Source organism: Amia ocellicauda, chromosome 9, assembly GCF_036373705.1.
Source record: "Amia ocellicauda isolate fAmiCal2 chromosome 9, fAmiCal2.hap1, whole genome shotgun sequence".
In the NCBI taxonomy this organism is placed as follows: domain Eukaryota; kingdom Metazoa; phylum Chordata; class Actinopteri; order Amiiformes; family Amiidae; genus Amia; species Amia ocellicauda.
Window position 1 is genome coordinate 27,172,264 of NC_089858.1, and position 26,883 is coordinate 27,199,146.

At 38.7% G+C, this 26,883-nt stretch overlaps 1 protein-coding gene across 1 annotated transcript in view; it reads left to right on the forward strand.

Moving 5' to 3' along the window:
- banp (BTG3 associated nuclear protein) overlaps positions 1 to 20,120 on the forward strand; it is a 123,165-nt gene extending 103,045 nt beyond the window's left edge. The window contains exons 12-13 of the mRNA XM_066713968.1: positions 5,100 to 5,243; positions 19,293 to 20,120. Coding sequence (XP_066570065.1) covers positions 5,100 to 5,243; positions 19,293 to 19,421 — 273 coding nt within the window. The 3' untranslated portion in view covers positions 19,422 to 20,120. The remainder of the gene's footprint in view (positions 1 to 5,099; positions 5,244 to 19,292) is intronic.
- The last annotated feature ends 6,763 nt before the right edge of the window (positions 20,121 to 26,883 follow it).

The window sequence follows — 26,883 nt, forward strand, 5'->3', positions numbered from 1 at the left end:
TGTTCCTTTAAGGTCATAGACAGGTAAGAGTTACAAAGCTGGACTGGTGGTCCCTAGAATCCCTCAGCGCCTCACAAAGAGTTCATTCTTTCAGAGAGATTAGGCTCCTGGGTTCTCACACAGCCACGGCTTGTTTTGAAATGAAAATCAGGCAGTCCTGCCCTCCTACTGTACCTGCTGCCACATGGGAGCTCAGTGCCAGCTTTGGAATTTACAATGTCTCCTGTGTTTAAAAAAGCATTTACCATTTCTGACTTTTCTGCAAAACTCTTGTACAGAAACAGTATAAACACACACCCACACACATACATACTTTGTGCAGTTAGAATTCTTTCCATTCTTTCAGGATATTAAATAGTATACATTTCAGTTGTTATGATATATGATGCATTTTCAAAGGCATCTGTATTGAAATTCTGTATTCTTGAAACATATCTTCATTGTCACTTCAAGCTGACAATCCATTTTTTTGTATGTAGTACAGACAGACTTCAGATTTCTAGAACTAATGTTTGTAAGAACCTACCCGACCTCCTAAACCATAAGACATATTTTCCAGTAATACTGCATCCAGTAAAAAAAAAAATGTATACAGTATATTTTTTATGGAAACACTGGCACTCCAGTGTGAAATAGAAAGCACACACACTCCCAACTTGGTTAAGCTGTCTCCCCATGACTTTTAGAATTAATTGTAATAAATTAAAACTTAATAGATCAGCACAGCTTCTATGCTCCCAGTACATAGTGCAGAGTTTTTTTTTAACTAAATCCAGGGTAAAGCACAATGTAAAAAGTCGTAGAGTAAAATAGAAATACGGAGCAAGGTGCAGCAACTTCCGCAAAAGGTGTGAAAGATTGCAGTAAATCTGAGGAGGCTGTATGAGAGTTCAACAAAAGGTACTTGTGATCTGGGCAGTGTCTAGTAATGCAGTGCTGGTGATAACAGTTTATAAGTTGGGAAGCAGAGGTGGGTGGTAGGATCTGGTGCAATCTGAAAAGGTGAGTTGTGAGGAAGTAATGGAACGGTGGTCAGTCCTGATGGTCTTAGGTCACTGATTCTACCACACAAGGGCAATATACATATGTAGTTAACAAAATTAAATTGAATTATATCTAATGATGTGTGTTTCCAGTTGTGTGACATTAACACACATTGTTTTTCTCTCCTTATAATAATTCTGTTGGGAAAGACCCAGAGTATTGCTCTTTCTACTTCATTTGTATAACAAGGAAATATTTCCTTTTCTTGTTTTTCTTTTCGTGTTTCTTTTCCCCTTGTCCATATGTATTATTAAATATTTATCAAGTAAATTCAAGCACAGCGGTCAGCAGTAGAAGCCCCAGATTGGAAGAAGAAAACCTGGAGGTGCATTTGGGAAAAAAAGAAAGTAGAAGAGAATATTACATCTCTTCTAACAAAATTTATAATAAAAGTCTAACGAGTAGGTAGAAGCAATTTGGAATCCCACAGATGATTATTTCATTCAGAAGCGTCGCTCCTAGTCTTCCCCTAAGGCTCCAGTTTTCTTCCAGTAAAGCCCTTTATCAACGCTTATGTGTAATCCTGCTTCTTTGAGCCTGCTTATCAGTTTCCCACATTGAAATGTCATTCCCTCTTAATTATAGGTTTCTCCTTGGAAAAAAGGCACATTTTGGTTATTTTGTAACTGAAACTATACATGAAAGGAAAAGGCAGGGGATTAGGTAATTAAAGATGGAGACAACTGACTCAGTCTTACTTTCATCATCTTGCAGTAAAACCTGTTGTGTTTAACTTTATCCATTTTTGCAAGCAGCGTCCTTGAGAATCCATTTTTCAAAAAGCCCTTTGGCACAAAAGAGAACCAGAGAGAGGCAAAACATCATCGAATGAACAGCTAGCTCCAGTCTTTTTTAATATATCCTAAGCTTTTGGTGTATATCTTACTACTACTACTTATATAAATATGCCTCTTTAAGAAGACACCAGAAATATTATTAGGCAGTCACAAATGTATATGTTGCTGTAGGTCCTGCTAGGGTTATCCAAGACAGGCGGTACATGTTTTTGTTCACAACTGCTGAATTTCTTCTTCTGGGCCTCAAGTTCATTTATTAAAAATCCGGTCTCTATAGCACAGATCTCAAAATGTTGGTGTATTCAGTTTGCAGTTCCTTCCTGGGAGGCTGAGATTGAAATGCAAGGGCAGGTCATGAGAATTGCCTGAGAGGAGAAAGATTTACTTGAGTAGAAAAAAAAGCAAGGCTGGATGGGATTGGGTAGATTTCAACAGCAACTTCCTAAAATATGGATTAAAGTGAAATCCAAACCCTAGAGATTGGGTAGCAGGTCACCCAGAAGACATGAGGATTTGTGTTTTCAAGCCTCTTTGTAGTTTACCTTTCAGCTGCAAGTGTTTCTCTCAGATTGTCCTTTGCTCAGTGATATAGTTGCATTCAAATTCCTCAAATTATCCTCGAGAAACGGGTATGGAGATGTGAGAAACACTGAGGCTTATATGACAGGACTACTGGATTAGAACACTTTCTGCAGAATCCGATTAAACAAGGATTTGGATTTCTTTGTGTGGGTACATTCTAGTGTGACTAATGACATGGCTAATAAAGCTCTCAAACACAACCTATTAGAATGGTATGGGGCAGCTATGCTTAAACAGATACAGATGTTTTCTTTCTCAACCATTGCGTGGCATAGTAAAGCAGATATTTTTCAACCAGGTACTTCAAAACAAAATAATCAAAAGTACAGAAAAGCATCATATGAAATTATGACATATGTGAATTATTATGTCTGTTTGCACCAAAGGGATTACATTTGTTTTGTTGTTGATAATGATAATCCAAGAGTCCAAGATTTAAATGCAATATACACTAAGTAGAAAACACACAAAAAATCCAAACATTCAAAAGGTAACAAGTAAAAGCAGATCATTGGGCCTGTTGTTTTTTTATGGCAGATCTTATTGATTCAGGTGCATCACCAAGCAGCATCTTGAAGGGTCATTGTGAGAGAACATCCATAGTGTGTCAACTTATAACACAGTGCAGTGGCTCCGTGAATGCCATTGTTCTTCTGTTTGGTTTATCTTCCTCTGGTCTTGTACCTCTGTCATGTATGGCTGTATGATGTTCCAATCTTTAAAATATTCATTCGGACAGCAGGTTCTTCAGCCATGTTTTATTAACTGATTTCCGCACACCCAGAGTATGCACACAATGCACAGAGAACTAGTCAGGCAACTGGAACAAGGCAAAAAGTATGGAACACCTGCCGAAATATGCCCTTTGACCTGTGCCTGGTTTCCGAAGCTGATGGGTCAGACACTTTAAGCACACCCTGCACACCCCAGGAAGCCCCCCTGGTTACTTGGAAAGATACAGAACTCATTCATGTTTTGGGTCAAATTAGAGGCACTAGTAGTCTCCAAGGCTAAGGCTGGGACATGTTGACATCCCACAGATTCATCATCCCTGGCTGGGGCTTCATCAGCTTCTCTTAGAAAAACAAGGCCTTCCTTAGAGATCCCCAAATAACTTCTTTCCCCTGAAGAGTCTGTCTTTCCAATGGGATTCACACACAGAAATGTATTGATCTAATTCACAATCCTGTAGTACCCTGGGTTTGTTAATTTCATACTGTCAAAATCTTACCCACTGGTTTCTTTAATTTGACTATGTGTGTTTTGTCTTTACTTTGAACTATTTACTGCGTTAAGCGTGGCATGTTATCTGTTATTCCACAAGGATGGAATGGAATTGCCATTTAAAATTCCAGCCCAATGTTCTTTCAACTCAAGATGGAGATTAATATATACTTTCACGTATAGTCATAAGAGCATACCTTGTAATTAGACAATGGTTGTAAACCTGACACAATGTACAGACTGTACTTCAGCTTGACACTCCCTCAAAGAGATCAGGGGGCATTCCAAAATGTGATTCCCCCCCCCCCCACACACACACACCTGCTTCTAATTTTCAAAAGCAGGCTCATCTTTAATGTCAGTCTTCCAAAATGCCACAGTGCCAATGGTGCTGGATTTAATATACAGTATTTCCACTTTCATCATAATGACCTAGTGTATGACCCAGAGATTCATATTGATTGCAGGTGTGGTATCGGCTGATCTGTGGAAATCTTGATTAAAAGTCTGAGACCTATTTTTAAAAACGGTCTGTTACAGTTTATATGGTGAGAGCCTTAAAGCAGTGTGGGCTGAATCAGACCTCAGTGTGTGGCTTTAAACATACCAGCCTGCGACGTGTAAGACAAACACCCTGCTACAAGGACATTGTCCATAAATCAAACAAACAACAACACCAAAAACTAAATCACAGAGTTGACATTAATAAATTTGTCAGCACTGCTGGTTTGTGTTCTCCTCTGGAAAAGTAATGTAATTGGTAATTATAAAGCACTGCAAATTTTTGCCATAAAGTTCAATTAACTGGGAGGTACAATTTATTGGCAGCTTACAATTTTACCAAGCAGGCTCGCTGTCGGACAAATCCCAGAACGTGCAATCATTAAAATCAGCAGTGTGTTGGTACTTGCAGTTCTCATGCAAGAGTGCATACACCGCCCATGTCTTAAAAAGCACTCGAGAATAAGAATGATTAGGTTGCATGTGTATCTAAATTCACCCATATTGTAATTATGTTTTTTTATATAAGCTCTTATAGGCATATGTAAAATCTCAAGGACAATCAAGGAAAATACGATAATAGATTCTGATTGTCAGTTTATGTGGCTTTTGCCTTTATCCTCGGTCGTTCATATTCATATTTTACATATTCCGTGTAACATTTACAAGGAACTGCAGTTCTGTGGTGCCAAAGTTAAATAACAAACAGATTGTGATTCATCAGGAGCAATGATGGGTTAGGTGTTAAGCTAAAGGAGCTCATTACCCTTGCTGTGTCTTGGGGAACAAGGTATACGGAGCACCCCCTCTACAGTTTCACGTTCTCCAGGGAAACTTTGAGAAAGTGTTCAGCTGAAAAAGTGAAATGCACCTCTGAGGACCATACTACCTGGGACTGAAACTGTGGTAGTCAGGCTGCAACTGAAAATGTTTCTCCTCTTGTCTGTGCAGGTTCTGCGAGGCGCCCAGCTCATAGCGGTGGCCTCCACTGACCCATCGGCGTCAGGGGTGGAGGGGTCTCCACTGCAGGCAAGTGACATCCAGGTCCAGTACGTCCAGTTAGCCCCCGTGACGGACCACACGGCCACAGTCCAGGTATGACATGGGGGATTGTGCGGGTAAACCACACTTAGTTTATGGCTGGGACAGATTTTTTGATTGCCACACATCATGAAGAATCATAAAAGAATAATTTAATCCATACATACATAAGTCCTGAACCTGATCAACTGTTTGTTTAGTTTTACACAATAAGGAATTAGAATTAGAATTAGGAACAAGATTTACTAACAATATTATATTATTGTGTATAAAGTTTTACAAATGTTTTGGAAAGGAAAAGGTTCAGTGTTCTGCTTTGCAAAACATTAAACATCCATCCTCAAATTATTATAGATATTGTGTTAAATAAAGGTATAAACAAATTAATAAATTGGTCATTTTTAAATACATTAGATAAATCCATTCCTCTTTCAATATCCCATAAATACATTTCTACCATTTGGATTCAAATACCTTTAGAAAGATAGATCAAGCATATTGAAATTCTGGGAAGTTGGATCTCCTAGGATAAAATATATATGTAATTAAAGTTAACTAGTCTGCCATTTTCATTGCACAAATCATACATTTGTGTCCTAGGTTGTGTACACTAGTAATCTAACAATTGCTACTCTTGAGTCTCCCATTTTGTACACATGAAGCCTTACCTAAATTGAAGTCTCTGATTTTGTGTCTGAATAATACAGAACTCCATTCCAGCATACAGTAGCTGTAGGCACTTGTTAAATTGTTACCTTTGTTTTTTATTTTATTTTGAACTTCAAAAAAATGAATAAAAAGCCAAAGTTAGGCTGAGATTGGATCAGGATAAAAATAAAAATAAACTGCTTCACTCAGACTTGCAGACAGGGCCCTGTGTGGGTTAGGCAAATCTAATTTACCCTATCATTTCCTTTTCACTCATGACCTGCCAAATAATGTAACATGTTTAGGTAAAACACATGATGACCTCTCAATCCGTCGCTGCCTCTTTGATCACTCTAGTTCGCCAAAGTAGATCTTGTCTTTCCGGCAGAAGGATTTAACTCTACCAAAAATTAACACTGACAGTGTTTGTTTTTTTTTGTTTGTTTTGCTTATTCTCTTCCTGCTGCACTGGGAGAAATGTATTTACAGCAGTGTAATGCATCAAATCCGTACTCTTCCGTAAACCGCAACTTGGTGGTCCTTAAAACAATGAAACAGCTGGATGATTTTGCTCGTACTTTCAGTCTGACAAAACTCTACTTTGAAGGGGATTCAGCTGTACTGTTTAATTAAACATTCCTCCGGTGCAGGGTCAAGTAATATTGAATTGAACAACAACAGAATTGCTCATCAAGCTCATGAAATCCATGTGGGATGTGTAGATTTGAGCTCCACACCTGTAGTTGAGTGAAAAATGTCCTTTTGTTTACTTAAAGCCTAATGTATTTCAATGAGCACAAGAGCCTTATCTTACAGCAGATAAAACATTAGAAAACACTTTCGCTGGGATCTTGGCCATATTTTGCAGAAGGTAAAGTTGTCAGGAATATGTGTTGATGTCTGACCTGTGTACTATCAGTTTTACCTAAAAATAAAACACAAACAGTATAATAACACTGTGTTTTTTGTTCCTGATACAGGAACTTCTAAAAAGATTTATAAGTGAGTAGTTTTTCGAGATTATATGATTATACTGTAAATACACTGTGAATTATCATTTTTATATTACTTTAGTATGAATACATGTTAATTTGCATTCATATGTAGTTTTTTTCTGACTTTATGTGAACGAAAAGTCACAAATTCACCCATTTTCTCATTGGAAATAGGTACAGTACATTTCAAAATATCACTGTCCTGGTCACAGAAGCAAAGTTTGTGGGGAATAATAGCCGTTTTCTATACTTCTGAGGCATAAGCAATTAGGAAATAAAACTTACTACCCAGGAACAAAAATTGTGTTATAGTGTAATAATAATTTGTCCGAAAAGAGATACAAAAACTGTTAATTATGGGAGTTGATAGTGACCGTGTTTGCAGTGTATGAGCTGTGTTCATTCTACATGGCTGAGTTGTGTCATTTATGGACAAGTTCACTTAGAAGTAGGGCTGTGCGATATTACGATATATATCATGTGACGATAGAAAAACGTCTATCGTTTCATATTATGCTCTATCGTGTATTTCATTGCGTCGCTAATCCCACTCTTTACAGCAATATTTTTTGTCATTTGCATTCTTCCCGGCTCTTCCACACGTGCTTGATGCAGGTGAGAAATGTGCATCAGAAACACAACCAGACATGGAGGAGAGTGAACTTGACACAGAATAACCAAAATAACCAAAAGATACTTTAATGCTCAAGCGCAAGTTCCGCCCCGCTTTCGTCGCCGGGCTGAACTCGATCTGCAAGCACCCCCGACCCCTGCTAATTTAGATGTATATAATTAGTATAAAATTGAAGAATAATAAAGTGTGTTTGCATTTTAATAAATTGGAAAGCAATGCAAACAGATGCAGAAAGTTTCATTTTCTTTTTATTAAGATGTTGAAGTGGTACAACAGTTTTTATTATTATTATTATTATTATAACTATTTTGTATTAACACGTGCTGTACCGGTAAGCAGAATCGAAACGTGACAGTCAGAGAAGAAATGTACCTAGTGTCTAGCGCCACTATAAACCCGGCTGTGGTAAATCTATCTCAATCTATACCATTTTACAGCGCATGTGTTGCTTGATTACTATTACTTGTGTTATTGTTATTATGTGACAGTAAATCACACTGTGTATATACACCGATCAGCCATAACATTATGCCCACTGACAGGTGAAGTGAATAACACTGATAATCTCGTTATCATGGCACCTGTCAGTGGGTGGGATATATTAGGCAGTTGATGTGTTAGAAGCAGGGAAAATGGGCAAGCGTAAGGATCTGAGCGACTTGTCCAAATTGTGATGGCTATACGACTGGGTCAGAGCATCTCCAAAACCGCAGCTCTTGTGGGGTTTTCCCGGTCTGCAGTGGTCAGTAATGTATCAAAAGTGGTCCAAGGAAGGAAAAGCGGTGAACAGGACAGGGTCATGGGTGGCCAAGGCTAATTGATGCAAGGGGGGAGCGAAGGCTGGCCCGTGTGGTCTGATCCAACAGACGAGCTACTGTAGTTCAAATTGCTGAAAAAGTGAATGCTGGTTCTGATAGAAAGGTGTCAGAACACACAGTGCATCGCAGTTTGTTACGTATGGGGCTGCGTAGCCGCAGACCAGTCAGGGTGCCCATGCTGACCCCTGTCCACTGCCGAAAGCGCCTACAATGGCCACGTGAGCATCAGAACTGGACTACGGAGCAATGGAAGAAGGTGGCCTGGTCTGATGAATCACAAGTTCAAGGTGTTGACTTGGCCTCCAAATTCCCCAGATCTCAATCCAATCGAGCATCTGTGGGATGTACTGGACAAACAAGTCCGATCCATGGAGGTCCCACCTCGCAACTTACAGTACTTAAAGGATCTGCTGCTAACGTCTGGTTTTATTTTGTAGCTTGATTGGAAAAAAGAAAAAAAAAAAAAAAAAAAGAAAGAAATATCGAGATATATATTATGCATTGCCCAATCGAGATATTATTTTTAGTCATATCGCCCAGCCCTACTTAGAAGCAGCCTTGCGTTATTTGTGTGTGTGGAAGTGTTTCTTCAGGGGTTTCCTCCAGACCTCCTGCAGGCCTCCCAGCTCTGTTGAGCACACTGACCAATGAGGTGGACATCCTCCTTCCTGTCTCAGACAGGGGCAGAATGGATTACAGCAGTCAAATCCCATATAGAGGCCTCCTTCTACTGCGGTGATATATTACGGGGATCCATGACAACTTTACATAATTTCAGCCTTGGAGAGAAGTAATTTATTCTCACTCTACAGCTCTTAGCAGACAGTGGTGTCTCCCTGTGTGCCACTTCCACTTAAAGCTTCCTTGTTTTGAGTCAGTCCTGATTGGTTTCCACTAATGTGACTTTGTGCTGGCATAAGCTAGGGATTTCACAGGTAGGTTCTGAGCTCCTTTTAGCTGATAGTTTCCAGTAAACCTCTGCATTTCTTCACTTCGTTTATGGGCTCTGTCTTTCACATGTTGAACCCTCCTCCTCCATGAGTTCCTACATGTTTGTTTTGTCAAAAAGCTTCTCAAATTAATCAAGGGATGGTGGACAAGTCTATGACTGCATGAGTTCATTGTTTGATGTTGTTCCCTACACTTTTAAGGTGCTTGCTTGCAAAGTCCTGGGTTCAAATACTGCTAAGGTGACAAAAGAAAAGCATGTTTAGATCTCAGATGTTTATAGTTTTCCTTGCTATACTTGTGTGCTGATGTGCCAATGAATGACTAGCTAGCTTTTTACCCACTTCCACAAACTAAAATGGAAAACCCCTTTCTGAAAAATTGAATCCTGTGCAAGTATTTGCCTTTCCCACCAGTTAATCACAGCAGCCTTAAAAGTTCTGTCCTTTTTCCCTGTATCGTATTTTGTAAAATCTTATTTCTTTCTGGATCCTAGATGTGGATAAACACAAAATGGAAATAATTATCTGTTTTATTAAACATTTGGAAAAGGTCTGCTGTCACCAAACCAAATAGCCGCAAAAGCCTTGACTGAATTTGGAAACCTGAGTTTTGGATGGCCATTTGTTGTACTGTAGTGGAATGATATATATTTTGGGGGGAGGACCAGTTCTATGAACACTTAATTTGATAAACCAAAACCAGTGTAGTCTAGTCAGCAAAAAGAAAAAACATGCATTTCAGAAATATGTATTTATTTATATTAAAAAGTAACCAATATTGAAATCAAGAGTGAGGAAAAAAATAAACACATATGAATGATGTAATTAAAAGTAAATTATTGGCCTTATGTCCACTTTTCCAAGAAACTCATAATATAATCAGTTTTCTTGTAATACCTAGGATACTGTGTCCATGTGAGCAGTTTTACATTCTGAAACTCAGTTCTGGGTGATTTATAAATATGCAAATGTGAATGTCTAGACCAGGGTGCTTTATACTTAGTAGGTGAAATGTCAAGCCTATTTCTTAAGTCTTTCATAGTATTTTGTGTCATGAAACAGCCCAGCTTTGAGAAGAGACTCATAAGAGGCACAATCTGGTGTGCATAGTGTCTGGTGATTTTTACAGTGGATTACCAGAGCTTGTTAATCACTCTGCAGCCTTATTATATTCTCTCAGTTATGCATTGTTGATTATACCATAAATTATGGGTTTGTAGTCCTTTCCAAGTAGTCAATTTAGACTTTTCTGCCTACTGTTATTTAATCACATTAGCTCGAGCAGACGCTTTCTGTGAGGCAGATTTATAAGATGCTGTAATGATGAAAAATGGTGGTCTGTTGGTTGTGCTTGGTCTGATTAGGGTGAATCAAAATTCACATTAATTTGCCTTTGAAATAAACCATAATAAATAGTTAAGTGTTCTTGGGTCTTTTATCTGCAAATTCTTTAATTATTTCCTTATGAATGGAATATTTTGTTTCAAAGACATTTTGAAATGATGTACTTTTCTTTCTTTCTTATTTTTTTCCTTTTTCCTAAACAACATTTAGTGGCTATGGAGTCATCAGAACTGTGATTCGGTATTACACACATGTTTGGACTTTATACTTTATACGAGTTCTATTTAAGGGAATATGTGTCACCAAAAAAATATCAGACTGATTAATCTCAGCAATATGATGATCTTATTCCCACATTTTAAAAGCAAAATGAGAAGAGCTTCCAACTTGGAGGTTTCCATCTGTAATGCACACTGGTTGCAATCATACTTGCATGACTAGATAGTGACCCTTTTTTCAACTTTTAGGGAGGGTCTACTTAAATATATATAGTAAATATATATTGTTTCTACAAAGAGATGTAACTACAAAAGAAAGCAAATCACACACTTAATTGCAAATCCCCCCAATGTTTTATATATATCTATTTAACAAAGATTTGTATGCAGTAGTTTCTCAGTTGTAACCAAATAAATAGAAGAAAATGTAACATCCTGGTGTCTTATGCATCACTGACAATGCATTCTAATGCAGTTTTGTAGTAAATGGTAAAAGTCTAACATGTAATTACAATAACTCAGTATTACAGCCTGTTGAAAGCGATACATTTTTGCAGAATTTTAGGCCATTGGTCATTTGAGGTTACCATCTTGTATTTTTGAAATTCTCCATTGAAGTGGGAATAAATGTAAACAGAAAACATCATCTCAGCTTGTGGTATTGCAAGACTTTCAATGGGAATCAAGAACCAGTGTCTGTTTTGTGTTTTGAGGTAAACTAAAATCCCCCCCGAAAAAAAAATGAAAAGAAAAAATTTACAAAAAACATTCACAGGATAATAATAATTACCTAAACAATTATGAAATGTAACTGGTTGCATGGATGCAAGAATCTGAAAATGACTGCCATGTGTGGAAGCCATTTATGTGCTTGTGACAATATATGACTTATTGTTCTTTCAAGTGGTGTTGTGGGCATGTGTTAAAACACAGACTCTTCTATTGATTAGACAATGTGAAAATCAGCAAGCTGCCTAATTGTATTAACATTTGTTTAGGTCCCAGTTGTCTAGAAGCACATTTTTTGCGTGCCTTTGCAGATTGAGAAATATGCATTTCTAACAGTTACGGTTCCCATCCTTGGAAATCTGTAGTAGTGCTTTAGGGGGCACTTCAGAGCATTCAGTGTGATATCAGGTCCTTATGCAGTCCTGCTTGCCATGCAGTGATGATTAGGTTTCCCTTGATAAAGCTCTTTCCTTGCTGAAACCAGACCAACAACAGTTACCAGTTCTATATCCTATCTGTCTGTCTTTGTGTATAACGAGATGTGAAAAGTAATATAAACAAATGCCTTGCAGATTGTAAATTCACCGTGACTGCCAGACTCTTTCCTGATATCTCTGATCGTTATGGTTTCTGTAGTTTACTGTGTATGTGTCTATGTAAAGTGAAAGTTGCAGGATATAGAAAAATATATGCCCTGCCATGGTGCCTGCCGTGCTTCGGGGTGTCTTTCTGAGCTAAAAGTTGCATTGCAATGTTTTTCTGAAGCCTTGCAAATGATTCAGTGTCACCCTGGGATGTAGATTCAGCTTGCCAACTCTACATTTTGAGGTAGCACAAAGGAGGATTTTATTACCCCATCAAGCTCACATTAAATCATCCAATAACTTTGGTCGAGACGAGATTCCCAGCTTGTTTGGTATCGATGCAGATTTCTGGATGAGAACGACTCCATTTTAGCAAATAGAGTTGAATAAACTGACTCAAGCAACAGCCAAATACATTAGCCTATACAATGGCATTCTACAATTCAGATGGTCAGAAGATTCCTCTTTATCAGAGATGTGAAATATGAAACGAACACAGAGATGGAAAAAGGCAAGAGACCTAATATGGCAGCCAGAACATTTTTATCAGGGTTCTTCCAATTGGAAATCATGCCTGACCATTTAAAACATATTTAAAGAGGTAATTTATTTCTGAAATCCTTCAAGTGCTTCCTCTGTCGAAGTTTTCCAGTCTCCAGTGCTAAATCTCTCTCCACCAGCAGCTAACGGTTTATAACTGTTTATAAATAATGAATTCTGTGCAATACTAATAGAAGCTGTTAGTCACGGTTATGGAAGTATTTGTAGCCTCTCTTGTTGGGTGGATCTAGCAGGGCCACAAGTTCCACTTCAAATAAACCGTGACAATGAACTCATGGACGTTCACATGCAATTCTTTTTTTTCCTCTGGCCTCCCAAAGCTCAGACTCCTTGGGATAAGCAACCCTGAAACGCTGCAGACTCTATAGGCAATCCTTCAATAGTCTTTGAACTACAAGTTTGTGTTCTTATTACTGTAGAAAAATGACCCATTGGTTCGTATCTGACTGTATGGGGATAGCCGTTTTTCCAAAGCCTTAAGATATTTATTAGTTGCCGTCCCTGGAGATGCATGGGGCCCCCAGAACTGGTTTCATCATTAGCTCCCCAAGCCAAATCCTAACTGAAGAGGCGCAACATTAGGCCAGCTGGCGGTTACTTCGGTTGTTGTTTTCAAGTATTTATTCGGTGCTTTTTATTAATAAAAGCTGAGAAAAGAAGTGGCAACTTTTCCACACTACTGATCTGTCATGGAAAAATGTGTGCTATATTTAACAGCACTTTCGATCCATCAACTGGTCCTAATCATTTAAATTTGGAGAACTTCTCCCCCAAGAAGAGGTTGCGCAAGGAACAACTAAAAAAGGGGGTAAACATCCAGTTTCTTTACCTCTTGTATCAGACAGACAGTTTTGATGGAGTGATTTTCCTTTCTGCAGTAGTATAAGGTTTCTGAGTTATTTAGAATGGAAGCTCACAAATTAAAGTGAAAAACAGGAGGGTCTGAGATTGAACCTGTGGCTGATCTCATCACTGCTTTATGCCGCATGATTGGAAACGGATGGTCCGGAGTGTATGAGCAAAACGGGAGGAACTCAAATTTATTTTGCTGTCGAACCAGACAACATAAAATCAAGCCTCTCTGAGTCATCTGTTTATGTGTAGATTGTGGCGATTAAGTATACAGATGTGCATGCTGATAAATAAAAACATGAAGTGGTGGATTATAAATGATCTAAATAGTGAAGGATTGTTCTTCAAACAAGGAGGGAGAAAGGCGAAGGGAGGTAGAGCAGGCCTCTTCAACTGGCAGCCACATCAGCCCCGCAAGCGACAGCAAATTGTCCCACCGACAGAAAAAATAAGTTTGACAGGATGTTATTTCAGGCGAGCGGTAGTGGAAGCAGTTAATTCAAACATAGAGACGTGTTTTATTAATAATAATTATATACACTGGCATGACGGCTAAAACAAACATACAACACAAAAATCAAAACAACAACAACAGCGTGGTGACTGTGGAAGTAGCAGTTTATATTGTGCCGGCTAGGGGCAGGGACTGTAGATGTCTTACAGAAAGAGACTTGCTAGCACACCACGCCTGCAGGGTATTAAACGCAATTTTTCTGCATTAATCCGATTTGTAATAAGAACAAAGGAAAGTCACATTTCAAAATCTGTGAGTATGTGATGTTTACTGCACTGTACTTCTTTTCATTAATTTGCTCTGAAATTTTAAACTAGCCATTTTTTGTATTGTAATATACTCGTACTCACATCAGATATTGAAATGACAAATGTAATGTGTGGACAGTGCATTTTTTTGTATTTGTTTGTGTTTTAATTATATTCATTTAAAAATACTAGCTGTACGATATATGAGGGTCATTATGCTGTGTTTTAAGCAATAAAAGTGCTTAAAATAAATACTACTAAAATAAGACCCCGTTCACACTTATTAGGCCCCTCAAATTTAGTCCGGCTTTTTTCAGACACCCCGTTCACACTTGCGGGTTTAGGAGCCTCAGTGCGTCACATATGCGGCGAAAGGGCGGCCTAAACGAAATGCATGCCGGGAAAAAACATCTGCTCAAACAAACCAGTGACGCAGGACATTAGCTCTGCTTACAGGTGTATGCGCTGTATTTATAATCACAACTTATTAATATTGATTGGCTATTGTTCGGTTCTATATTTTATTTGAAAGTAATCTTACCCTTTGCAGCCGAAGCTTTCTAAAATAATGAAAAATGTGCTGGTTCAATTGGGAATCCAATTCATATATTTCCCTTTTCAAATGTCTATCTTCGGTTCTGCAAGTCTAAAAGTGCTGTTACAATCCACCCGAAAGCGAAGCACCTCTATTAGCACATCTGCATTAAATCACAGTAAATCGTGTGCATGGAAGCAGCCTCTGTGACGCGTCTGTGGTCACATCACAGCAGCGCTGCAGTTCCTGCGCTTTCTGTTTAAACTTCATCTTCATCCTCATTGTAAACCGCGCTTTCATTTCTGCATCGGCCCAGTTGTCTCCTAACGCCGGCATTTGAGATTGTACTGCTCAGCTCAAAATAATCGCATTTCGGATTGTATAGTAAACAACTAGTCTCGTATTAAAATGCACTGATTTGAATGGAAACCTGCTTCGATTAAAATTGTTTTAATGCAAAATTCGGATAATTAATAAAGTTATGGTCCCGTTCACAATGTCACAATGCAATTTCCACGTGTAAAATGCATGCTGTTAAATTTCAGACTTCAATCATACTTAGTACAAGAACAAACAATAGCAAGTTTACCAGCTACACACTTTTATTTTAATCGACCGAGTAGTTTGAACTCATTACTTAGCCTAGACTTGTATAATATATATAAAGATGTGAGCTAGAGAAATGGATCAGTACATTTAAGGCTACAGATCGATCTGACATTGAAACAATAGAGACAACACTGTCCTGCAGTGCAGCTGTGTCGCTGCCCGCGTTTATTGGGTTTATTCTCTGGGGGCGGGGCTTGAGTTGCGTCACACGCTGACGCTTTCCACCGGCGCGTCACCGTCACCGTCACAGTCACAGTTCGGCCGCGTTAGGCCGGGTCGAAAAGCCGGACTAGTTGTGACGCGCCTAAATCTATGACACCGTTCACATATGATAAATCTTAAGTGTGAACGGGTCTAATAGTAATTAATAAAACTCGTGTGCACTGTGTCAAAGAGCCCAAATCGACATGCCCATGTTTGGGTGGAATGGGAAGTATATTGTCTTAATCGAATTCATGATCAGGGTAGTTTTTGTTCCCCCTCATACTATAGTTTGCAACAAGCTGTGCAAACTGCATCCTACTGCTTAATCCACTACAGTTCTCACGTCTTCATGTTGCCCTGCAAACCTGAACTGCTCAGCTGATGTTTTCCAGCTTTCAAGGTATACCTGAAGTGAGCCTTTCTGATCCTGCCTTACTCCACTGAGTATCTGGTAGGATGGAGACTCAGTTACATAATCCAGTGAAGCCTAATCACATTTTACACAGTATACAATATATTTTGGGGTGTAGACTGTTTTAAGCTGCACTTTCCCATTTTATAGTACAGAACATTGTGTCTTTAGGTTGACATCCTTTAAACAAAGTCTCCTAATGAAATACCACATTAGTTTCAGCTGTTCTCTCACTTGTGAACTGAGTGTTGTGCTCCTGTGCACTTCCTTTACTCCATGTATGGACTGTGCTACGTTATCAGATTGCTGGGAAACACCACTATATAGTGTATCACAAGGAGATAAAGCAAAAAGCTGAAAATAACAAAAAGTCGAAATAACAGCTGCATACACAAAACATGCTCGACATAAAGGGCACTGGCTTTCTGTTAGTGACTCCCCAGCCTGTTTTTGTAAATCCTTTTAGTTTAATGTAATAATTCGATGCATTTAAATGGTATTTTTCTTTCGGATTTACACAACTTACTCCACATTTTTAATGTGGGAAAAGATGGGGGTTGAAAAACACAAGTCAATTACAAAATAAAAACCAGAAAAGTCTTCATTACATGACTACTCACCCCCTTTGCTACGAGACTCCTAAATAAGATTAGGTGCAACCAATTACCTTTAGAATTCACACAATAAGTCGAATGGAATCTGTTTTCCATTCTGTGTCTCATATGACTCTGGTTAAATACACCTGTCTCTGTAAGGTCCCAGAGTTGTGCATTGAATATCCCTTGGAGCACAGTCAGGTCGATCATTAAGAAGTAGAAGGTATACACCACCACCCAGAATATGCATAGAGCAGGCCGTCCTCCCAAACTGAGCATCTGTGTAAGAAGGGCATTGGTCAGAGAAGCCACCAAGAGGCCAATGACAACTGTGAAAGACCTGCCGCGTTCCATGGCTGATTTGAAGAAACTGTCCACATGTCAACAATAGCTCAGTTACTCCACAAATGTTTCCTATATGGAAAAGTGGCCAAAGGTTTGGTGGTCCGATGAAACAAAAAAGGCCTGTAAAAAACTATCTGGCCTAAATGCAAAGCATTATGTCTGGCACAAACCCAACACACCTGCTTCAGTCTTCAAAACACCTAAGACTGTGAAGGAGATTCACCTTCCAGCAGGATGATGACCCCAGCCAAAACTACACTAGAGTGACTTGAAGTGAATGTCCTAGAGTGGCCCAGTCAAAGTCTGGGCTTTAATCCGATTGAGAGTCTGTGGCAAGACTTGAAGATTGCTGCCCACCAACGATCCCCATCCAACTTGACAGAGCTTGAACAATTTTGCCAAGAAGAATGGACAAATATTGCATAATCTAAATTTGCAAACCTGATATAGATTTACCCCAACAGACTCACATCTGTAGTTGCTGCCAAAGGTGGTTCTACTAAGTATTGAGTTGGGGGAGTGAATACTTCTCTAACCAAGACATTTCAGTGTGTTAATTTTTCATTACCTGTTTCACAAAGAAAAGTCTCTAGCCTAAGTATTGACTAGGTTGGGTTTTTCAGGTTTAATACAACAAAATGTTAAAAAAGTCCAAGGTGGGTTAATACTTCCTATAGCCACTGTATGCCCCTGCCTTTAGTGCCATAACCTGTCCCGTCTCAGCTAATCTGTCTCAACATTAAAAGCTTAAATTTAAGAAACATTTTTTCCACCCATTGCACCATTTGTTTGTGTATTCAAGGCTTGTGTTTTCTGATTAGATAGTTTACAGCACTTTGAATTCTTTCAGTCATGCATTTAAGTAATTTTGGGAGTATATTGTCATGCTATATTTTATTTTCATTTGGTCTTGTTTATTATAATGGCTCATTATACTCAAAGCTTACAGCAAAATGTTTTATTGAATTATCAGATTTGGTTCAACTGATCTCTATTAACTCTCTATTAACAAGAGGCTATTGCATGTTTGAAAGGGCCTGCAAAGTGTTGCTAATTTGTTTGCATTCATGTTTTGTCTGATAGTTGATTCCTAGAAACCCCATAGATCACTGAAAGGCATCAAGGTCATATTTGAAAGTCAAGAGGTAAAAGCATAATCCATATCATATGTAACTCGCCAACCTGTCTGGCCAGCATGGTGAGTTATGGCTAATGATCCTGCAGTTGATTGATAAAGTCTGATGGATGGAGATAAGGAAGTTTCCTTGGATAAGGCCGTCTGCTAGGAAATAAATAATCATAATAACTCATAAGGAAGCACAGACTAAAATCTGAACCTAGGCCTTTCTATTCCTTTGCTGATTAGAGAGATTTTTGTGTTTTTATGGTATTCTACCAGAAGCCATATAAAACCCAACTGTACTCCAAACTACCAATATACAGTTGTGTGTGAAAGTATTCATACTATACACACTCATTTGAAATCATTTGAAGCCATACAAATAATTAAATGAATCATCAAATAACATTGTTTCAAATGAAAGGTGTAAATATTTTCAACTACAGTGGTATACATTACAGGACTCCTCCCCAAGGAATCTGAATTCATGAATGGATTTCAAGTTGCTCTGAAGCCCTGTAGTGTTCTGACTGGTGAAAAAGAAAAAACATGGGACTGAAATATGAACCCCAAGCCTCATTCTGCTATGGCCCATCAACAAATACCAAGGAGACAGAGGTTGTCGCTCAGGTTATCATGAGAATAACTTTTCATCTTAATCCAAATTGTAACTGCTTAAGGTTCAAGTGGCAATCTGGGCTATGTGTTTTTTATGCATTTTTTATGCTCCTCAATGCATTTTAATCTTACAGAGAATTGGTTTCATGGTTATATGATCTTTTGAAAAATTACTTACGGTTTTATTTATCTAGAGATGTTATTTTTGAAATAGCTTCCATAACACGTGTGGCATTGAAAACTGTTATTCCTGGTGAGAGTACTGAGTTACTAACAGTTGGTGGAGTGTGTACTGCCTCATTAAATGCTTTTGAGGACTCTTTCAAAAGGCTTGGGAGAAATTATCAGGTGTTTTTGCCAAACACAACCAAGACTTACAGAGTTACTGTAGCATAAAATAGTAAAGATTGAGTGGCATGACAGCTGAGTGCATAATCCACTGATGCTCTTGTTTTAATGCCGTGTGTAATGATTCTGTATGGATGTGTTTTTGGGGGAAACAGATGAGAGTGGAGGGAGGGAGGTTGTGTCTAATGTTGTCTTTAACTTGTTGTGTATTTGTATCCCAGGGGACGGAGACCTTGACTCCCACACTGCAATCCGACATGGAGATCAAGCATGGAGCCATTCAGATCCAGCAGGGAGAGAACGGAGAGGTGGTACAGATTCAGATGCCAGTCAACAGTGTGGGCAGTTGAGAGACCGCCGGCGCAGTCAGTGATACCAGCATTAATCAGTAATAAGCCATCGAGGACAGGTCTACAGATATGGAGCTGTTTCGCAGTGGCCATATTTTCGACTACACTGGCCCTTGCGCAGACACGTAGCTCCCCTTGGTCTTCAATGAGCAGAACCCATGCTTTTGAAATCCATACTGAAGACCAGGACCCTGATCGTATTTGCTCTTTTAAACAGTCATCTGCTTGTTTCAGCAAATGCTTCTGGGTGGGAGGGGTATGAAACACAGACTGATCTGGAAGCACTTTTGAGTTCTAGCTTGTACGTTTCACCTTAAGAAGTACCAACCGTCAAAAGCCAATTATGATGAAAATATTATTATTTTATTTTATTTTTCTGGGCTTCTGAAAAGGTGTTACTATGACATTGTACTGGTCTTTCCAGTTGTTTCAGTCGTGGTAAGGAACATTTTTTTATTTTATTTTTTAGTTCCCATTTCATCCATTTGTTGGTTTGTTTGCTTTTTCTTCCTGTTGCCTGATCGTAACATGCTTTACTACTTGTAGAACAGTAGGAGAAGACTTACATATAAAAAAGACGAGTTTTGTAAGAGTTGCAGCAAATATAGACAGTCATGGAATGTATATGAGAGATGGAGAGTTTTGGTTGTTGTTTATGAGATTCCTTCACATGAATAAAGATGTTTTTTTTTGTTAGTTTCCAAGAGACAGATGTTTTTTGTTTGTTTGCTGAGCTGTATTTTTCTATTTGAAATGTATATCCTATCATAAACACTCTGCTCTGTTCAGAACAGTGACCTTCTTACATGGTCCTCTTGTTTACTGAGATATATGGAAAAGAGAGCAATGCATTTTGCTAGAGAAATGGTATACCATCTATGCTTCCTTTTTGCATGTCAGTAACTGAGAAGGATCATATGCTATGTGCTATCTGAAAGCAATTTCTAAAGGAGTGGCTATCTGCGCTCTAAGTCACAGACAATGGTTCCAATTAAGATCAATCAAAAGTGATCTCTTCTGCCATCAGTAATACATGGATTAAATGATACAGTAACAGTGTGCTAGTAAAATAAAGTTAGAATTTTCTGTAGCCTTTTAGTTTACTGGTTCATTTATTTGTTTCAGTGGAATATCTCCCTCGTTTTCCATGATTCTATCCTATGGGAATATAGAACATGACAAAACAATAGGTTAGCAAAACCCTTTCATATGTTTGATTTATTAATATTAAAACCAAGGTCCCAGTGTATTCAAATTATAGAAATTGGATCAAACACAAACATCTACAGGAAAATCAAACATATGGTATCTAGAAGAATTCTCTAGGATGTTCCTATTCAATGAACACGTTAGTCCAATAGTTAGACCCTAAATCACATATCAGATACCACCTGTCTGTAGAGTACTGTTTCCAAAAAATATGAAAAACAAAGTGTTTTGTGTGTATATGTCTCTTTATTTAAATTATTATAGATGTTCTATCTTACAGCCTCATGTGAGTATAATGATAACTGAAAGAAAAAATGCAACCCTGTCACATAAGAAAGTACTTGACACATGTGCTCCTAAGGAAGGAAAATTGCACTTTTCAAAATGTAGTTTTTAATAAGGTGTGCATAGTTTCCTGTTTCATATGTGATGACAAGAGCGTCTCTTATATATGCATGCAGCTCAACAACAGATAATTTTTAATATACCCCGGAATATTGTGTCTTCCTTGATTTTGTGTGAGTGTCCATCGCACCGATGGTAATCAATACATGCAACTAGAAATGCAAGATCGACGTGAAATCACTTCAGATTAAGCTATTGAACTGATGAGTTGAATACAGCCATACAGTGAGGGAAAAAAGTATTTGATCCCCTGCTGATTTTGTACGTTTGCCCACTGACAAAGAAATGATCAGTCTATAATTTTAATGGTAGGTGTATTTTAACAGTGAGAGACAGAATAACAACAACAAAATCCAGAAAAACGCATTTCAAAAAAGTTATAAATTGATTTGCATGTTAATGAGGGAAATAAGTATTTGATCCCCTATCAATCAGCAAGATTTCTGGCTCCCAGGTGTCTTTTATACAGGTAACGAGCTGAGATTAGGAGCACTCTCTTAAAGGGATTGCTCCTAATCTCGGCTCGTTACCTGTATAAAAGACACCTGTCCACAGAAGCAATCAATCAATCAGATTCCAAACTCTCCACCATGGCCAAGGCCAAAGAGCTGTCCAAGGATGTCAGGGACAAGATTGTAGACCTACACAAGGCTGGAATGGGCTACAAGACCATCGCCAAGCAGCTTGGTGAGAAGGTGACAACAGTTGGTGCGATTATTCGCAAATGGAAGAAACACAAAATAACTGTCAGTCTCCCTCGGTCTGGGGCTCCATGCAAGATCTCACCTCGTGGAGTTTCAATGATCATGAGAACGGTGAGGAATCAGCCCAGAACTACACGGGAGGATCTTGTTAATGATCTCAAGGCAGCTGGGACCATAGTCACCAAGAAAACAATTGGTAACACACTATGCCGTGAAGGACTGAAATCCTGCAGCGCCCGCAAGGTCCCCCTGCTCAAGAAAGCACATGTACAGGCCCGTCTGAAGTTTGCCAATGATCATCTGAATGATTCAGAGGAGAACTGGGTGAAAGTGTTGTGGTCAGATGAGACCAAAATCGAGCTCTTTGGCATCAACTCAACTTGCCGTGTTTGGAGGAGGAGGAATGACCCCAAGAACACCATCCCCACCGTCAAACATGGAGGTGGAAACATTATGCTTTGGGGGTGTTTTTCTGCTAAGGGGACAGGACAACTGTACCGCATCAAAGGGACGATGGACGGGGCCATGTACCGTCAAATCTTGGGTGAGAACCTCCTTCCCTCAGCCAGGGCATTGAAAATGGGTCGTGGATGGGTATTCCAGCATGACAATGACCCAAAACACACAGCCAAGGCAACAAAGCAGTGGCTCAAGAAGAAGCACATTAAGGTCCTTTAGTGGCCTAGCCAGTCTCCAGACCTTAATCCCATAGAAAATCTGTGGAGGGAGCTGAAGGTTCGAGTTGCAAAACGTCAGCCTCGAAACCTTAATGACTTGGAGAGGATCTGCAAAGAGGAGTGGGACAAAATCCCTCCTGAGATGTGTGCAAACCTGGTGGCCAACTACAAGAAACGTCTGACCTCTGTGATTGCCAACAAGGGTTTTGCCACCAAGTACTAAGTCGAAGGGGTCAAATACTTATTTCCCTCATTAACATGCAAATCAATGTATAACTTTTTTTAAATGTGATTTTCTGGATTTTTTTGTCTCTCACTGTTAAAATACACCTACCATTAAAATTATAGACTGATCATTTCTTTGTTAGTGGGCAATCGTACAAAATCAGCAGGGGATCAAATACTTTTTTCCCCTCACTGTATGTGTATATTTTCATGGAAGATGAACAAAACAGCAGGAAAAAAAGAAAGAAAAAAGAACCACAATTCCCTGGCAAATTCTCTAGCAGGTTCACCAACAACCCCTCCAGCCAGTAAAAACACTCCCTTGCACACATGCATTAAATTCAAGTCACATACAGGGAGTGTCATCAACTTTATCACAACTGTCTTATTTTATAACAGCTATATTAGCTGAGTGTTGCAGACTGAATAGTTAGAATGGAATGTTTCATTGTGCTAAGCCAGCACATATTAATGCAAACAGAATAGTATTAATGCATCAATTATTTTCAAGCAACCAATCATTTGTCAGGAAACATATAACAGAGGAAATGATCCTGCATGAACACAATGCATTTTTTTGGTTAATAAAATACAGGTTTCTTTTCTGCTTGTATTTATGAAGTTACAAATGGACAAAAAGAGCACTTCATTATCTGGATCTGTATGTGTAATGTCTGGTCTTGTTTTGTAAAATGGAGGTGTTTACAGTATTCTAACAAAGGCTATAGGACTCCTGGTTTAAGCTTGTATTCCACCAATAGGTTAACAGCAATCACTTCAAACTCCTATACTTATATATACCTGTTGATAATATCTATTTTGGAATGTAAAGTAAAGCAATAAGCATTGTAATGGTGTCCTCAAGCACAAATACAGATACTCTGTATTTAACTGGTAGAAGGCTTGATTGATGTGATTTAAATTGATTTAAACTGGCTGTGCAAGTGTGGGGAGAAATTCACGTGACATTTTGAATCTGACAATAGGTTTATTGTTAAATATGCCACATGTACAATACAAAAAGTCTTAATTTGTTTGCCACTTTTGACAAAGCTGTTTTTTAAATCACCTAGTGCTCTTTGACAGCCCCCTATGGATGTGGTTACTGCTTCCAGTCCTTTCAACCTGCTGATACCCGACATGATTAGCTATCTGTAATGGATAGGGGTATATTAAGTGAGCATGTGTTAACTATGTGTTTGCTAAGCAAACTGCTATCATTCCGGAGGGCTGGTCTACAAAACTGAAGAAGGGCATTTAAGGATGTTAATGTAATATCTATCTATAACAAAAATGTCAGCATGAAAAAAATGGCAAGTTACCAACTGGGTTAGTCATCTAAACCCCTAAGGCAAGCTACAAGAAACAACTGGGGCAAATGTAGATATCTCCACTGTAAATGGCTGAGCTATTGTTATTACCACGTTGACAATGTTTTTGGTAGAGGCAGATTCTTAATTAACATTCTGTTGAATTTTAATGATCAAGTAGTAGAATGTCAATAAACTTTCAATTGAATCTATTTCATATTTCATTGGGCCGTGCAATCTAAAAGGTATCTGAAAATTGGATATGCCATTTATTCCCATCATAAAGCACTTTAACCTTGGCATACACTACAGTGTGCCATGGATCAAGAAGAATGATGTTTGTCAGTTCCAGGGGGGTGAGTGTAACAGAGATCTCTGTATCTATACGAATGTGTTACAATTGTGTCACTCCTGTGAGTTCAGTGCTGTGTCTGAGCGGGGCTTTGAATCAGGACCCCAGAGGCCCACACTGCAGGGTCTCACACCAGGGGTTATGCACAGTGTTGATATGCAGAGCAAGAAGATACTGATGGGGAAAGGGCTATATGCCATTGTTTTGAGTGGTGCTCATTTTAATTTGACAGCACTCCTTAAAAGCCTATAGAGCTCTACTTCTGCGACACCCTTACAGCACAAGAGTTGTTATGGATCAATCAGCCCTCAACCTCATTACTTGATCTGATTTCATGCTCTTCTTCACACCAATGACAGCTGGTTCCCAAACACTGAGTTCCACAACTCGAAACTTCAAAGCTGACACTCCTGTACCCTACACATTTTTACAAACTATAAAGGTAAAATACAGACTCTTTCAGACAGGAACCTGGCTATAAAAAGTACTTGGACTATATGAAAAATGTGAAAAAAGCAAATAACCTTTCTACACATAAATGACTATGAAATCAGCAAATCCAAATGAATCACATTTTATTATACAAGTACCTAAAAACATGCTAGTATATATTTTGTAAGAGGCTGGACCATAAAGCACTTTACCAAATCAAGCAAAATAGAAACTGGGAACTATAAAGGCAAACCTTTCAGCCATGGCCGATGCCCAGTTATGTCAGATAGTGTGTTTTATGGATATAGAGTAATTCCAGAATTTAGCTGTATTGGAGAAAGTAAGTGTAATTTATTCCTTTTCCATGATTTTGTTCTATTTTAATTTTATTATTTCAGTTGGTTGTTAATCAGAAACACGGCAACTGAGCTCTCTGACCAGAAATACATCATCCTAATGAGTTGTCTATAATAAACTGTGCAGGATGCCAGACATCTGATAATAACATTTTCTATAAAGTTCTGCCATGAGCTACACCTTTTCTTTATTATGATGGTTGGGAGCCTCCGTTAATGGACTAACTCTACCTAGTGTAAAACATTTTCCTGCTAAATGAGCCCTGCTAAAGCTCTGAACCATTGCAGTCGGTCTTTCCACCTGAATCGAGTTCAGATCATGACTTTGGAAAGAAACCTCCTAGACATAGGTATTATTCGTTTTTAATGAGTCAGTTTAGTACATCAGTAAAATGTCATAGGCCTGTGGTGATTCCAATTTATATATAAGTGCATTACAGTTGGCTTTGTATTATGTGAGATAAGGAATGTATGATTCTCTCTCTCTCTCTCTCTCTCTCTCAGACTGAAAGATTGGAATTGTCTGGACATTTAACAGTCTTCAGTCTCCTCGACCATATCCGGGAGGCTATTGGCAAGACACGTACATTCATCAGGTCTCTTTGGGATCCGGTGGCACGGCATTATGGAGAGGCAGAATGGAATATAACGGCCCACTAGTGTCACTTATTTTTATAATATGCTTCCCATGCAACTACTGCTTTTGTATTCATAGCAACTAGAAAACACTGATGGCTGCAGCATATCTCATTTACCTAGACACTTGTAAAATAATCTAGGCATTTCTCCCACACCTCTTCTGTCCTCTTGGCATGAAAATTGACAAAAACAAACTAATACTGCAGGCTAAAAACAACAGCAGCATAAAATCCTATTGACTTTCTATTGATTTATGTCTTAGTGTTCAAACTCTTGTCAGTTCAGACAGTATTTTGACTATTTAATTTATACTTTAGAAAAAACAATTGATTTACTATTTATATTTGAATCCGTTTCATATAAACTAGGATTTAATAAAAGCTCTCACCTATCCAACCCTCTAAACAATTCCAGTCCTGGAGTTTGGTGATATTATGAAGAGTCAAGAAGTCTCTGGCAAACCAAAAGCAGCGATTAAGTGCTGGGTTCGCAATTTGCAATCAGGAGAGTGGCTTTGAATGTCTGATATAATCCCGGCCACTCTTAGTTATGTTACAATATGTGAGTGCAAGGTCATATTTTTGGATCACAATTTTGTATTAGGAATCATAATGCATAATGAAACATGGTATGATCCAGATGAATAAATCAACACTTCTTAATTCCTTTCAAAACATGCCCTTTAAGAGCCAAGATATTTATGGAGTTGGCCTACGGTCAGAACACGTGAAACAGAATCCATTTAGCATTCAAAGCATATTTGCTCGACTTTTTGAGATTGCACTGTAATTTCAAGTGGTGTGGTGACCAGGGAATTATGCTGGGCAAAGCTTTAATCAGGCACCCATATGCTACACTATTTATACTCGTACTTTTCCTGATATCAAACCAATTATATACATAGCTCCTGCTCTGGGCCCTAGTTTTTCTAGATTGGAGGACTGTCATTCTGCTTCCTTCCTCTGCCTGTCTTTGCCACCTGCCCTGTCCAATGTATCCAACCTGCTGCTCACCTGGAATTTTCTCTGCTTTATTGCCCTCAAGCACCTTCATTTCAGACTTTTCCGAGGCTGCTTACCTCTGTTCATGTTCAGCTACTCTCCATTACTTTTCCCCACCTCTCTGTCCTTGTCCTCTCTGCTGATATTCTGCT